This window comes from Carcharodon carcharias, chromosome 28 (genome assembly GCF_017639515.1).
Source record: "Carcharodon carcharias isolate sCarCar2 chromosome 28, sCarCar2.pri, whole genome shotgun sequence".
Classification (NCBI taxonomy): Eukaryota; Metazoa; Chordata; class Chondrichthyes; order Lamniformes; family Lamnidae; genus Carcharodon; species Carcharodon carcharias.
The window spans coordinates 8522612-8538703 of record NC_054494.1 but is presented as its reverse complement, the minus strand read 5'-3'; the positions used below and the strand labels follow the sequence as shown (position 1 = coordinate 8538703).

General features: G+C 46.0%; 1 protein-coding gene across 38 annotated transcripts in view; it reads right to left on the bottom strand.

Moving 5' to 3' along the window:
* Positions 1–16092, bottom strand: part of LOC121270936 (sorbin and SH3 domain-containing protein 1-like) — a 221347-nt gene that overhangs the window by 10459 nt on the left and 194796 nt on the right. For 35 of the 38 annotated variants that reach the window (XM_041176569.1, XM_041176575.1, XM_041176600.1 and 32 more), the window contains 5 exons: positions 13289–13456; positions 8203–8249; positions 6143–6257; positions 5935–6060; positions 771–965 (listed from right to left, as the gene is read on the bottom strand). In XM_041176569.1, the coding sequence (XP_041032503.1) occupies positions 771–965; positions 5935–6060; positions 6143–6257; positions 8203–8249; positions 13289–13456 (651 nt within the window). The remainder of the gene's footprint in view (positions 1–770; positions 966–5934; positions 6061–6142; positions 6258–8202; positions 8250–13288; positions 13457–16092) is intronic. The other 3 variants (XM_041176578.1, XM_041176579.1, XM_041176594.1) reach the window with 1 other exon arrangement.

The window sequence follows — 16092 nt, the reverse complement described above, 5'->3', positions numbered from 1 at the left end:
ACTATGCAGAAACTTCGCTCCCTCCTGTCTTTTTACACTCTCCTCCTGTCCTGGAAGTATCCCCATGAGAGGGGCCAAAATTCCTCCGATAGATGATCGCTCTTCATGTGTCAGCCTCGACAGTAAGTGGCATCAGGCTGTTGGACTGTGAAGGGCGTCACAGCTGGGTCCCACCACATCTACAGGGACACCTTCCTGCAGGAATTGCGGGACCCCCAGTCAACAGCATGAACACTGGGCGATATTCCCCCTCCCTCGTTCAGGTACATTAGAGCCAGCTATGGTACCTGATCAGTTAATTTACTCTTGGCACTCTTTGATACAGATTTTCTTTGTTACAGAACATAGAGAGAAGTATTGTAAGTTCAGGAGCCATGCTCCAGTGTGTTATGGGTTGAAGCTCTTCCCCGCGCCCCCTCCACTCCGTCTCCATGAAACATCTCATTGTTGGGTGGAAGGGGATTCTGTTAAGTGGGACAATGGTACCCGACTTGCACTAGCCACAGCATTACAGTCTGTTTCTCAATTACAATAGTGCTTGTAACCAAAAGAAGGACCCAAAAAAGGAGGGTGTGGGATCAAAAACACAAGGGGAGGGGAGATCTGAGGGTTTAGGCCCTTTGTGAGAAGTTAATTTATTCCAGATAATCAGACCGAGCGACCAATGGAGAGTTGTATTGCTATTGATAGGCCAGACATTAGGGACTGGGTGTAATGCAAACGTTTGGGAGGTAGATGGTGCTCAAAGCTTATTTAGAGAGGAAGACTACCTGTGGGGAACTTGTTGAGCTGCGATTTGAAGAATAAGAGCTCGGGGGATCGGGATAGTCAATCGCATTCTTCACTCTGGGTCTTTTAATCACATCCACATACGTGACAGGGAAAATGCCGTGGCGGCTGGTGCCCGAGATTTTGCCCTCGTACCAGTTTTCGTCAACTCTTCTTACGAGTGTGATTCGTTCGCCCTGCAGAGAAGGAAGGGAGGCTGATTATCATCGAGAATCAGAGAGATTTTGCAGCACAGTAACAGGGTCCAACTGGTCTATGCTGGAGCTGGTGCTCTACGTGAGCCTCTTCCACGAACTTATCTCACCCTAACATTACTTCCTTTGATTCCTTTGGCCCTCGTGTTTAACTAGATTCCCTTTAAGTGTTATTATGCTATTCCTCTGAAATGTCATTCACCTCAACTGCTCCTTGTGGCAGTGAGTTCAACGATTACAGCATGAAGATCCCTTGCCAAATGCCTAAAATCATTTGAGGTCTGAAAGAAATTCAATCTAATATTTTTAAAATGCCAAACTGCTGCGTATTTTATATGAAACATGCTCTATTCCTGGCACACAGCATTAATCCCCTCCAGAGCAGGTCTAGCATGGTCAGAAGAGTAAAAGACCCATCACTCTGCACCTCTGCCCCAAACTCACTCCGAACTCTCAATACTGCATCCTTGGGACATTTATCCATTTCACCCCTCAGCCATCCTGTAGCTTACCGAGTGTGACTGACCATTAAAGGCCAGATTTAGTTTCAGGACTTGGCGGAAAACATTCGGGAGTGGTTGGCCTAAGATGGAAAAGAAACTGGGCAGGGTGTATGTACACAGCTGACTCACCACCACCTTTCTCCACGTTAGCCATGGCTCAGTTTGTAGATGGAGTCAGAGGGTGTGGGTTCAAGCCTCACTCTGGAGATTTGAACAGAAAATCCAGGCCGACACTCTACTTACAGGGAGCACTGCACAACCAGAGGTGCTGTCCTTTGACAGAGGGTTAAACAAAGGCTCTGTCTGCCCTCTCAGGTGGACATATAACATCCCGTGACACTATTCAGAGAACAGCAGGAGAGGTATCCCTGCTATCCTGGTTAATACTTATCCCTCAGCCAACAGCTGTAAACAGACTATATGGTTATTATCACATTTACAGTTTTATGGGAGCTCGCTGGGTGTCATTTAGCTGATGTACTTCATAACCCTCCTAAGCTGTAGTGTGGCATTGATATCTGATAGGAATTATCTAATGTTTGTATTGATCAGGGATAATGGCAGAGGCTTTACCTGGTAAGTTTGAACAAGCACCAGGGCTGAAGTGTGCACCATCTAAAAGATGCACGGCAGCAACTCACCATAGCTTCTTTGGCAGCATCTTCCACACCCACACTTCCGGGGAGGTGATGGCATAGTGGTACTATTGCGGGACCAGTAACCCAGAGACCCAGGGTAATGCTCGGGGGACCCGGGTTCAAATCCCACCACAGCAGATGGTGGAATTTGAATTCAATAAAAATCTGGAATTAAAAGTCTAATGTTGACCATGAAACCATTGTCCATTGTCATAAAAACCCACCTGGTTCACGAATGTCCTTTAGGGAGGGAAATCTGCTGTCCTTACTTGGTCTGGCCTACATGTGACTCCAGACCCACAGCAACGTGGTTGACTCTGAAATGGCCGAGCCAGACACTCAGTTGTATCAAACCACTGCAAAGTCACAAAAAAGGAATGAAACCGGACGACCCAGCATTAACCTAGGGACCGGAAACAACAATGGCAATCGCAGCCCTGTCAACCCTGCAAAGTCCTCATGACTAACATCTGGAGGCTAGTGCCAAAATAGCACAGTCCTCAATCACCATCCTTCAGTATATCCTGCCCCAGGAGAGGTGGTGGTACAGTGGTATACAGTAGGGAGGGAGTTGCCCTGGGACTCCTGAGACATTGACTCTGGACCCCATGAAGTCTCATGGCATCATCAGGTTAAACATGGGCAAGGAAACCTCCTGTTGATTATCTCATGTCACCCTCCCTCAGCTGATGAATCAGTGCTCCTCCATATTGAACATCACTTGGAGGAAGCACTGAGGGTGGCAAGGGTGCAGAATGTACTCGGGGTGGGGGACTTCAATGCAATGTCCATCACCAAGAGTGGCTCGGTGGCACCACTACTGACCGAGCTGGCCGAGTCCTAAATGACATAGCTGCTAGACTGGGTCTGTGACAGGTGGTGAGGGAACCAACAAGAGGGAAAAACATACTTGACCTCATCCTCACCAACCTGCCTGTCACAGATGCATCTGTCATGACATTGTCGGTAGGAGTGACCACCGCACAGTCATTGTGCAGATGAAGTCCTGCCTTCACATTGAGGATATTGTATTGTGTGGCACTACCACCGTGATAAATGGGATAGATTTTGAACAGATCTGGCAACTCAAGACTGGGCATCCATGAGGTGCTGTGGGCCATCAGCAGCAGCAGAATTGTACTCGAACACAACCTGTAACCTCATGGCCCAGCATACCCCCCACTCTACTATTACCATCAAGCCAGGGGGTCAACCCTGGTTCAATGAAGAGTGCAGGAGGGCATGCCAGGAGCAGCACCAGGCATACCTAAAAATGAGGTGTCAACCTGGTGAAGCTACAACACAGGATTTGTATGCCGGAGCTAAGCGATCCCATAACTAATGGATCAGATCTAAGGTCTGCAGTCCTGCCACATCCAGTTGTGAATGGTGGTGGACAATTAAACAACTCACTGGAGGAGGAGGCTCCACAAATATCCCCATCCTCAATGATGGAGGAGCCCAGCACATCAGTGCAAAAGATAAGGCTGAAGCATTTGCTACAATCTTCAGCCAGAAGTGCTGAGTGGATGATCCATCTCTGCCTCCTCCAGAGGTTCCCAGCATCACAGATGCCAGTCTTCAGCCAATTCGATTAATTCCATGTGATATCAAAAAACAGCTGAAGGCACTGGATATTGCAAAAGCTATGGGCGTTGACAATATTCTGGCAATTGCACTGAAGACTTGTGCTCCAGAACTTGCCGTGCCCCTAGCCAAGCTGTTCCAGTACAGCTACAACACTGGCATCTATACGGCTTGTAGAAAATTGCCCAGGTATGTCCTGTACACAATAAGCACAATAAACAAATCCAACCTGGCCAATTACTGCCCCATCAATCTACTCTCGGTCATCAGTAAAGTAATGGAAGAGGTCATCAACAGTGCTATCAAGTGGCACTTGCTTATCAATAACCTGCTCCATGACGCTCAGTTTGGGTTCCGCCAGGGCCACTCAGCTCCTGACCTCATTACAGCTTTGGTTCAAATTTGGACAAAAGAGCTGAATTCTAGAGGTGAGGACAGAGTGACTGCTCTTAATATCAAGGCAGCATTTGACCGAGTGTGACATCAAGGAGCCCTGGCAAAACTGAAGTCAATGGGAATCGGGGGAAAACTCTCCACTGGTTGGAGTCATTCCTAGCACAAAGGAAGATGGTTGTGGTTGTTGGAGGTCAGTCATCTCAGCTCTAGGACACCCAGGAGTTCCTCAGGGTAGTGTCCTCGGCCCAACCATCTTCAGCTGCTTCATCAATGACCTTCCTTCCGTTATAATGTCAGAGGTTGGGATGTTCGCTGATGATTGCACAATGTTCAGTACCATTCGCAACTCCTCAGATACTGAAGCAGTCTATGTCCAAATGCAGCAAGACCTGGACAATATCAGGTTTGGGCTGACAAGTGGCAAGTAATATTTGCACCACACAAGTGTCAGGCTATGACCATCTCCAAAAAGAGAGAATCTAACCATCGCCCCTTGATGTTCAATGGCATTACCATCATTGAATCTTCCACTATCAACGTCCTGGGGGTTACCATTGACTAGGAACTGAACTAGAATAGCATAATAAATACTGTGCTATAAGAGTAGGTCAGGAGCTAGGAATCCTGAGATGAGTAACTCACCTCCTGACTCCCCAAAGCCTGTCCACCATTTAAAAGGCACAAGTCAGGAGTGTGATGGAATACTCCCCACTTGCCTGGATGAGTGCAGCTCCCACAACACTCAAGAAACCTGACACCATCCAGGACAAAGCAGCCCCGCTTGATTGGCACCACATCCACAAACATTCACTCCCTCCACACCAATGCACAGTAGCTGCAGTGTGTACCATCTACAAGATGCACTGCAGGAATTCACCAAGGCTCCTTAGACAGCACCTTCCAAACCCACGATCACTACCATCTGGAAGGACAAGGGCAGCAGACAAATGGGAACACCACCACCTGGAAGTTTCCTTCCAAGCCATTCACCATCTGGACTTGGAAATATATCGCTGTTCCTTCACTGTCATTGGGTCAAAATCCTGGAACTCCCTAACAGCATTGTGGGTGTACCTACACCACATGGACTGCAGCGGTTCAAGAAGGCAGCTCACCACCACCTTCTCAAGGGAAATTAGGGATGGGCAATAAATGCTGGTCCAGCCAGCAACACCCACATCCCATGAATGAATAAAAAAATCCTCTACCATCTAGAAGGAGAAGGGTAGCTGGTGCATGGGAACACCACAACCGGCAAGTTCTCCATCAAGACTCTCACCATCCTGACTTGGAACTATATCACCATTCCTTCATCATCGTTGATTTAAAATCATGGCACTCTTTGTAAAAACACTGGTGGGAGCACCTTAACCACATGGGCTGCTATGAATCAAGAAGGCGGCTCACTCACCACCACTTTCTCAGGGTCAACTAGAGATGGGAAACAAATGCTGCCATTGACAGAGATGCCTATATCTTAAGAATGAAGAAGAAAAAATTCCAAGTGGCCAAGGGCAGCAAGGACTAAGCTACGCTTAACTGAGTACAGGATGACAATCTCACTCTGTTGTCTAAGGATGAGAGGTGTGGGAAATGGAATTGTATCACACTGGTGCAGTATTGGCTGTTCCTCTTAGGTTGGTAAAGTTGTTGGGATAGAGTCGAAGGGGTTTTACTTTGCCTCGAAGCAGAGCTGCCCTCAACTCACGTGGAATCGATTGGGGCATTCCCCAGTTCCAATACCCCTCCTCACACTCCGAGCAGCTTACCAAACCTAACAACTTATAAACTGCAAAACAAAAGATAAAATTACCCAGAGTTTCCTACCTTCCTGAAAGACATTTCCACGTGGGTGTCACCATTAAAGTTGAAGCGAGCCACAGCCTCACCATATTCCAGCACCTGGAGGGGTGGAGCCTTTTTGGGTTGGGCCCGTTCCGTTGGAGGCAGAAGCTGCAATGAGGGAAGGAGAGATCAATGCTGGCCAAGAGAGAGTCTAACATGCACTCAGTCTCCTCTGAGAGCTCAGGGTTACCTCGATGTACGATCTGGGGAAGATGCCAACTCTTCCATGGTGCTCTCCTTCATACCAGTTCTGGTCTATCTGTCTGTAAATGTAGACAATGTCTCCCTTCTGAAATGGCAGCTCCCTAAGTCCAACAAGACGGCAGTTAGTGCCTCATGGGCCATTCACAGAGGTGCTCAAAGCCAACTCAACACTGACGTGGAAGCAGAAATTTCGTACAATAATCAAAACTTTGCATTTAGAAGTGACACCCCAATAGTCCAAGTGGATGATGCTCCTCCTGGCGTAATCATCAGCCACACGGAACTGGAAACAACCCTTGGTCTGTGCTAAAAACAGGGAAAAACTCCCTCTCCCAACATGTGCTCCCGGTGTACCTGTCTCCAGGGAGACGCAATAAAGGAAAAGCCAATCCCACAGCGAGGGGGGGAATGCCAGATGGTGGGCACATGGGTTTCACAAAGCCTTTGTCTATAATTGCAATTCCATTAGACTGATAGAACACGGCATCCTGGACAGATAATTGGGCTGCGAATAAAAGGAAGTCATAAAATGGAATTGCTCAGGCTGGGGGGAGGTTCTGAATGGGGTACAACAGGAGCCGGGCTGGGATCCCTGCTGTCATTCCCAAATAACATACATCGGGAATGAGGTTTATGGACATCAGGTGTCAATCAACTCCATATTTTTCTTTAGTTTAAAAAAAAGGAAAGAAGCAGAGAGCAGGAGCAGAGGTGAAGAAGTGGCTATTGAAGCTGCTGTAAGTGGGTATTACTCAGGGTGCGGGCCAGACTTAAGCTACAATGATGATCTAAGTATCAGAGATTTGAAACTAGAGGGATGGGTGTCACAGAAAAAAAGAGGCAATTGCTAAATTCAATCCCTAAACAGCCAAAGTCTCCTATAGTGTAAAAGGACATTTTAAATCATACAGTCCTCCAGTGATGGGTGAGGAAAACTCGAGGTAACTGGGTTCTCTTCGGAATATCGGGAATGCCAAGCCGGCTGGAATAATATAATGCTGATGTCGTTAATTGACGAAGTTGAGCCAGGCGGCAGACTGGGGGTGGGTTCAAAAAGAGGGAGGCACAAATTAGAGATGAGGTGGTCACAGCGCTGAGGCAGCAGCAGTTTTCCCCACACAGTGGGGAGTCGAGGTGCAGGGCGAGATTCCAGGGAAGGATACGGAAGTGGGCTGTAGGGGCAGGGTGAAGCAGTAATCGGTTATGTGCCCCGAGTTGAAGGTGGGGCTGCTGTTTGAAAAAAACATGCTGATCTGAAGAATTCTCGCGTGTCATTGAGGTGGCTGAACTCAGGGCGGGCTACAGTGGTGGGGGGGAGAGGGGGAGACGTGCAGTGTCCTGACAGAGGTGAGGGAAAAACAAACAGTTCAGGATCCCGTTCCTCACCTGTGGCTTGCATTGGGAAATACCTATGTAGCTGCAGCAGGCATGGACTACATGGGCTCAGGATGCTTCCCCCACGGTTGAATAGCCATAACATACATTGAGATTTGAGAGATTGTACAGGCCCTTTGCAGAGTATGAGTTGTGGCTCAGGACATGAGAGGGGAGTACATGCCTCTAGCAAACATTTAATCACCGGAAACCACTCAGTTGTGTCATATACAAATTGCGTTCAAACATGTCATTGAATTGATGGCTTTGTAACAAATGTGGTGCATAAATCTCTCTCTCAAAGATCTGGGAAACGATCAGGGCCCAGGAACGTGTAGTGAGGGCAGTGTTGCTCAGAACCTGATTCAAATCCAGCTGCTTCATGAGCTGAAATTCTCCTCTGCCTGCAAGGTCTCCGATTTGGAAAATCTTGACTGACTTTCTGGTCACTCCAAGACTACCCCTTAAACTTGCCAAATAAATCTGTAACCAGACAGTGAGGGGGATTGGAAAAAGGCACTCTCCTGGAATGGACCTGGTACACATTTCTGGGACAGAGTAGAGTACCTGACCTGGGGCAAGTATTTGATTGGTGGTAAGTGTTGCATTAGCCCAGCACCTGCAAGTTTGCCCTGCAGTTGTAATTGAAGAATTGTATTTCTTTGAACTCACTTCAGAGACTGCGCCTTAAAGTCGAACTTAGCTCTGGCTGGCAACATCTGTAAAGGGAGACATGAGGCACAGATTAATGATGCAACCATCTCTCAGCACAGCCTTCAAAACCTTATTCACCGACTGAGCATGGGGGCTGCAATGCAGTAACTGAAGCAGCGGCAGAATGGGTTTCAAACCAACTGGAAAAATGGCAAAGCTTACACCACATCACAGAATACAAGCCACACGCTGGTTACGATACCTGCGTCTAGCGCGACATCACCATGATTTGTTGATCAGGCTCATAGTGACCTCGCAAGCATGAGGTACTTAAGGTTCTACTGGGGCTTTTTCACCTGAAAATTAAATTATTAGAATTTTGGACCTTCAGTCCAGACTTCGTGCTTCTATTTTATCTCAGTCTAAGGCTGGATTTACAGTTTTTGCAACATGCATATAAGAGCGTAAGTAGGAGCAAGAAGATGCTTTCCAACTTTTTGAGCCTGCTCCATCATTTAATAATATTTTAGCAGATCTTCTGCCTCAATTCCACATCCCCATCCCTCCCATTCTCCATATCCCTCCCTTCGTGTTCAAAAATCTATCAACATCAGTCTCGAATATGCTTAACAACTGAGCATCTCCAGCTTTCTAGGGGAAGTGGCAGCATCACAGTAATGTCACTAGCAATGGTGCATAAATCTCTCTTTTGAAGATCGGGAAGTGTCCAGGGCCAAGGAACGCACGGTGAGGGCAGTGTTGCTCAGAACCTGATTCAAACCGAGCTGCTTCATGAGCTGAAATTCTCCTCTGGCAGATGACTCTTGGCTGCAAGGTCTCTGAGTTGGAAAATCTTGACAAGACTTTCTGGTCACTCCAAGACTATCCCTTAATGTGGACTCATAATCCAGAGGTCCAGGCTAATGCTCTGGGGGCACAGGTTCAAATCCCACCACGGCAGCTGATGGAATTTAAAATTCAATTCATCAATCTGGAATATAAAGCTAGTCTCAGTAATGTTGACCACAAAACTGTTGTCAATTGTCGTAAAAACCCATCTGGTTCTCTAATGTCCTTTAGGGAAGGAAATCTGCCATCCTTACCTGGTCTGGCCTACATATGACTCCTGACCCACAGCAATGTGGTTGACTCTTAACTGCCTCCTGAAATGGCCTAGCAAGCCACTCAGTTCAAGGGCAATTAGGGATGGACAAAAAGTGTTGGTCCTGCCAGTGACATTCCAAGATGGAATATTAAAAAAAAGAATTCCAAAGACTCAACTCTAAGTGAAGAAATTCCTCCTCCTTTTGGTCCTAAATGGTCAGCCCTTATCCTGAGACTGAGACCCTAGAGACCCTGTGTTCTAGATTCCCCAGCCAGAGGAAGAATTAACCAGAATTGTCCCTGTGCCAGAAGAGTAACAGCCATAGATCCTGACACACACCCACGTCTCAAATACATTTTGGTTTTACCAATCATTTTATTTTCACGGATGTGGGCATTGCTGGTAAAGCCAGCATTTGTTGCCAATCCCCAATTGCCTTTGAGAAGAAACGTTATTGAGCTACTACACTCCACACAGTGTAGACAAACCTACAGTTGTCAGGGAGGGAGTTCCAGAATTTTTCTAGAGTGACGGTGAAAGAACGTTTCAGATTTTTTAATTTAACAAAAATGTAATAAAGGGAATGTTACGAGAATTGTCAAGAATATTGCCCCATATTTACCCATTTGTTTACTCTTCCACTGTCCTAACCAACCTTTCTCCTGGAATGTCCTGTGTCATCCTGGGGTTCAGCTTCACAGCTACTGGAAACCCCCCTCCAAGGTGCAGGAGGGGCATCCCTGACACACCCCCACACATGTAGGCCTGGACTCTGACTGCCAGCAAGCTATTCGATTAAGGGGAGGATTTCACAGGCACATTTAATCCTGTTTGGATCTCTGGTCTATGCAGGCATGTGAGCGTCCACGTGAGTGTGCAACTCACGCAAGCATGTATGCTGCTGGACATGCGTGTACTTAGGCACGTGTGCACAAACACAAACTCGCAGCCCATGTGTAAACACATACGTGCACAAATATGCACACCCACTACCCTACAGGAGCCACCGGAGACAACAAAACCAATCGCAGCTTCCCAAGTGTTGCCTTGACTGCGATCAGGTAACTCAGAACAGTCCAGGGAACTGGAGACAGACACTTTCCGCCCAGTACCACTCTAGGCAGTGGACCTATCAATGGCGAGGTATTGGCAATCTCACTTCCATTAGATTTGGTGGTTTACTGGAGGGGGAGATGAGATAAAACACTCCACAATGTATTGGCTGCAGTTTCCATTTGGGGGAACTGACTGAAGTACAAAATAAAATCTCAAAGACTGACAAAAATGGAGAGGTTTCAGGGAATTGTGCAGATCCGACAAAATTATTAATGACTGGAAATGAAGAACCTTAAGTACATTGCCTCTGTGTCATTATCCTGTCAACATATTCCTGCCACCATTGTACAGACCATTCACAATGCTGGCACATCTAATTTCTAGAATAATAGGAATTAATACAACACAAATGAATGGAAAATTATGGGATAATGCAAATTGAGACAAAGCAGTAGCTTCAAAAGGAAGAGCAAATATTATTTAACATGTTAATAAATGTATAAAATGAATGGTGTGAGCACTGGATTTTGTCTTTAAAATTGAAGCAAAATTAATCATTCCAGAAGTTGGTGTATTTTGGCAGCACCAGCGTGTAGTTATGATAGGAAACATTGCATTCAACAGTCAGAACTCTTTTATCCAAGGGTCTGAACCAAGCTGAAGGGAAGTGAATGTGAGGACCACCAACTCAATGTCACTCTGGCTGAGGACCACCAAAGCCAACCTCAGCAGTGACTTTTTTTTTAAGCAATCCCCTTTTTCCTTTCTCGCGCGCTCTCTCTCTATATCTCTCTCTCGTGCTCACTCTCTCTCTCTATATCTCTCTCTCGCGCTCACTCTCTCTCTCACTCTCTATATATCTCTCACTCTCTATATATCTCTCACTCTCTATATATCTCTCACTCTCTATATATCTCTCTCTCGCGCTCTCTCTCTCGCGCTCTCTCTCTCGCGCTCTCTCTCTCGCGCTCTCTCTCTCGCGCTCTCTCTCTCGCGCTCTCTCTCTCGCGCTCTCTCTCTCGCGCTCTCTCTCTCGCGCTCTCTCTCTCGCGCTCTCTCTCTCGCGCTCTCTCTCTCGCGCTCTCTCTCTCGCTCTCTCTCTCGCGCTCTCTCTCTCGCGCTCTCTCTCTCTCGCGCGCTCTCTCTCTCGCGCTCTCTCTATCTCTCTCTCTCGCGCTCTCTCTATCTCTCTCTCTCGCGCTCTCTCTATCTCTCTCTCTCGCGCTCTCTCTATCTCTCTCTCTCGCGCTCTCTCTATCTCTCTCTCTCACGCTCTCTCTATCTCTCTCTCTCGCGCTCTCTCTATCTCTCTCTCTCGCGCTCTCTCTATCTCTCTCTCTCAGCTGCTGTCGATTACCTGGGCATGATGTCACTGGGCACAAGCAATAAATATTGGCATTGATCAGGAGCAGGGAGCCCAGGGTCAGAGGTTGAGAGAAGCACCGAGCGATTTCCTTCCTGTCAAGGAACAGAAGCCAGGACCTGCTTCTCTCAACCTCACACCCTGGTCTTCCTGCTCCTGATCAATGCCAATATTTACTGCTTGTGCCCAGTGACATCATGCCCAGGTAATTGACAGCAGCTGAGAGAGAGATATATAGAGAGCTAGAAAGAGAAAAAGGGACCAGTTTTGGTGCCTTTAATTATATAACAGAGAAACTGACAGCTAGTCAAGCAGATGGATCTTCTTTGACCAAATAGTCTTACAGAATCAAAAAGAGCTCTTGTGTTATTTCTTGCTAGGGATGGCATCAGAATAGACCGCTTTGCTCTTTATTTATCTCTGATGCACTTTTAATGTTGCCCTGAAGCTGACAGACTTGAGTGCAGCCACTAAGCAGAGGTTAGTGGTCATGTTAGCTAGGTGGGTATTAGCCATAGTCCATGAAAGACTGTAGCTTTCTATCTCCATTAGAGAGATACATTGGTTCTATACAGCTTGAAGGATATCACTGTGCAAACATGGAAAAAGGCAGGGAGGCAGGCCTCTACAAACTAACACACTGGCACAGGGATCGAACCTATGCTGCTAGCATCAATCTGCATCACACTCTAAGCAACGGAACTAACCAACCCCCATGATGATGTTACTGAAGCCATGTAACTGGCTCCATTAGGAATAGCACAGCTATGAAACACTAACACCCTCCTCACCAAATGGCTGTGTCTATGCTTTGAGCCTAGCACTGTACTGCCCCACACAGGACCAGGGTGTTCCAGATTCTGCTCCCAGTCTGTGCTGGATGAGATGCTGCAGCAGTAAAGCTGCCACAGTTAACCTTGGTAGCAGGCAAGTGAAATCAGTGTGCTCCTGATTGCTGTCTGGTGATCCATAAAGATGTGAACCTATGCGGCAATGGGCTTGGCCCTGATGCCATCAGCAGCTGAATAGCCAGCCAAAGCTAACTATCTGGGCATACGCTCGGGTGAAGTGCTGTAAATCAGCAGACTCATCTCCCTGATGGCTTCAAATGTGAGTTGCACGGTTTCCAAACTGACATACATTTTTTTTTAGGGAATATCTAACTTTGTCAGACCTGTTGGAATGGTGTCCTCCTCTGAGCAGCCCTCACAAACACCAAAAGGAAGTGATGGGGTTAGTAAAGCATGAAGGTAAATATCAGACTTTCCAATCAAGAATACAAAGAGAGAGGATAATCATGGAGTGGAGTTGCAGAACATCACTCTCTCTCTCTCACAAACACACACACACACACACACACACACACACACAATTCAGCAGTGAGGGTGAGCTGCAAGAGGTTTTAAATCATGCGAAGTGGCTGACTATGAAGCATCTGACCACACTCCTTCACGGTTAGGCATTTATTGCAGGGTTAGTGCGTGTACTCCACCAAAAGCTGGACATTGAACAGCACAGCATAGAGAAGATGACATGTACTGCTTTGGGTCAAGTTGTGCACTGAGGTGAGTGGAACCGACCTCTGACCCAGATCTCCTCCTTGCTGCCTCGTCTATGTCAAGGAGGTCCCCAAATCTGTCATTAGTGATAAACTGGTGATGTGTAAGAGCGATCCCCGTGTGCCTCCTGGCTGCAATATCAGCTTCCTCTTGTTCCCGTCTAAGCCGTCTTTGCTCCTCTAACAGTCTCTGTTAGAAAATCGCACAAAATGGGATTGTAAAAAGTTCTGCTTCTGCTTACTTGAAAGAGAGACAAAAAAAAGCCAATTTTTTCTAGCCAAAAATGTTCAAGCACATTTAAAAATTGTGATAGCGCAGATATTCAGAATCTGGCTTCAATAAAAGTTACGTGTAACAAGCTGTTTACAGATGAGATCTCTTAGAATGTTCATTTCTGTTTCACCCACTTGCATCTTCAGCTTGATGAGTACCTCTATTTCCTTCTGCTTTAATGCAGGTTAGTGAGGAATGGAATTGAAAGATTCACATAACAGAATCTGGTGCAAATGACAAAGTTTATAATGAAACACATGGCAGACAGGACAAAACTCCCACAGAGCCAGGGACTTTGCAAATCACCCAAGATTTAAAGTGTAGCCCCTTCCTCTGACCACAGGAGAGAGGCAGTGAGAGAGATATTTGTGATCGAGCCTCCAAATACAATATAATTTGATACTTTTAATGATAGGCAAACTCCAGCACATTTCACACAGCTTCCGGCAATGGCAGGCAGTTATGGTGCAGTGAGCTGGGTGTAGAGATCAACAGTTTAATCGAATTCTTACATTCCACTACTATTAGGAAAAATCAATACGTTTTGGTAAAAACTCTGCCCATCATTCAGAACATAGGTATCACTAGGTGATAAAAGGCCAAGTTCGATCTTGCTCATCCTCTACCATCCTGATGGTTCTATGACACAGCGATAATGGAATTATTAACTAACCATGGCAATCCATCTTTAGAATGATTCTATAACAGACCCAAACATGAGGTGAGGAGACCCGGAGTGGTGGAGAAATTTGGGAACCACAGGTCCACAGTCACTTCTTTCTCCCATACATGCCCTCAAGTACCGTATCCCAAATTCAGCACCAAGTGCTTCCCAACTTCTTCCTACAGCGCCTGTTCCACTCACTCACTGAAATACTGTTTATACAGTTTAGTATTGAAGTGAAAGTTGCTTCCTCTGTTTCTCATGCTCTGAACAAGGTTAAACAGCTAATCACAGTCTCCATTATCTAATCTTGCTTCCTCAAAACAGCAAATATATCACCTCTCAACCTCTGCATGTCTTGTGAGTAGATGTCCACCTCCAACCACTCAAACCTTCTAACAGCTGCAATATCCTTCTCATACAGTGCTGACCACAACTATGCACAGTATTATTCTAAGTGTAGTCACACCAATGATTTATAAAGTGGCAGAATGACCTCATTATGTCAACTCAACATTAACCTTTGCCTACATCCCAATATCTGATTTGCTTTTCTCACTGCACCAAGTATTCAATTCTCCATCATTTTACAGGCACATTATTTTTTTTCCGTTTTAGCAATAATCCCTTCCTGGATTTACTTTTGTCTCCAAGTGAAGCAATTTGTATTTTGCTCCATTAAATTTCCCATGCCACCTGTCTATCTAATTTCCAAGTATACTAATATCTTCCTGAAGTTTACCCTGCTCACCTCTCCGACCCCCACACCTTCATTAACTTGGCATCATCATCAAATGTAGTCACTCTGCGGGTGACACCCAGCTCCAGATTATTTAATGAGATATTAAGCATGAAAGATCCCAAAACAGAGCCCTGTGGTTCTACGCCACTCACCCAGGCTGAAGACAATCACTTTGTACTATCAGCCTCTGGGTTCTGTCAGTCAGCCAATGACATATCCATCTCAATGTATTTTCACGGAGTCCCATTTTATTTATCTTCAGTACCAGTCTCTCCAGAGTAACTGTAGCAAAATGCCTCAGTGAAAGTGGAGTACGTTACACCCAATGCCTTACTCCTATCAAACCGCTTAGTTATCCCCTCATGGATATTCATGCCAATTACATAGGAATGTAGGAAACAGGAACAGTAGGCCATTCAGCCCGTCAAGCCTGCTCCACCATTCAAACAGATCATCTACCTCTTATGCTACTTTCCCACGATTCCCATATCCCTTGATAATATTAGTACCCAGAAATCTATCGATTGCTGTCTTAATCACAGGAGACATTTTACATGGAATTACATAGAACATACACAGCACAGGAAGAGGCCATTTGGCCCAGGCAGCTCATGGCAGTGTTTATTCTCCACTCGTGCCTCTTCCAACTCTATCAACTCCATCGTCCCTCATGTGTTTATCTAGATTCCCCTTAAATGCATCTATACCATTCATCTCAACCGTTCCCCTGAGGTTGAGTTCCACATCCTGTGGATAGACAGTTTTCTTCTGAATTTCTGATTGGATTGTTCCGTGACTATTTTATATTGATGGCTTCTTTTTCCCCCACAAGTGGAAACATTGTGTGTGTGTGTCTACTCCACCAAAACATTGTATAATTTTAAAAGCCTCTATTAAGTTACCCCTTAGCCTGCTCTTATCAAGAGAAAGAAACTGCCTGTTCATCCTTATAGTTATAACTTGTCAGTTCTGGTAAGAGCCTTGTAAATATGTTTCACACCTTCTCCATTGCCATTATGTCCTTTTTATGATATAGTGACCAGAACTGGACACAGTAGTCCAATAGTGGTCTAACCAAGATTCCATACAAGTTTAATATGACTTCCCTGCTTGTGAATTCTAATCCTTTCTTTTGCATAATTTCAT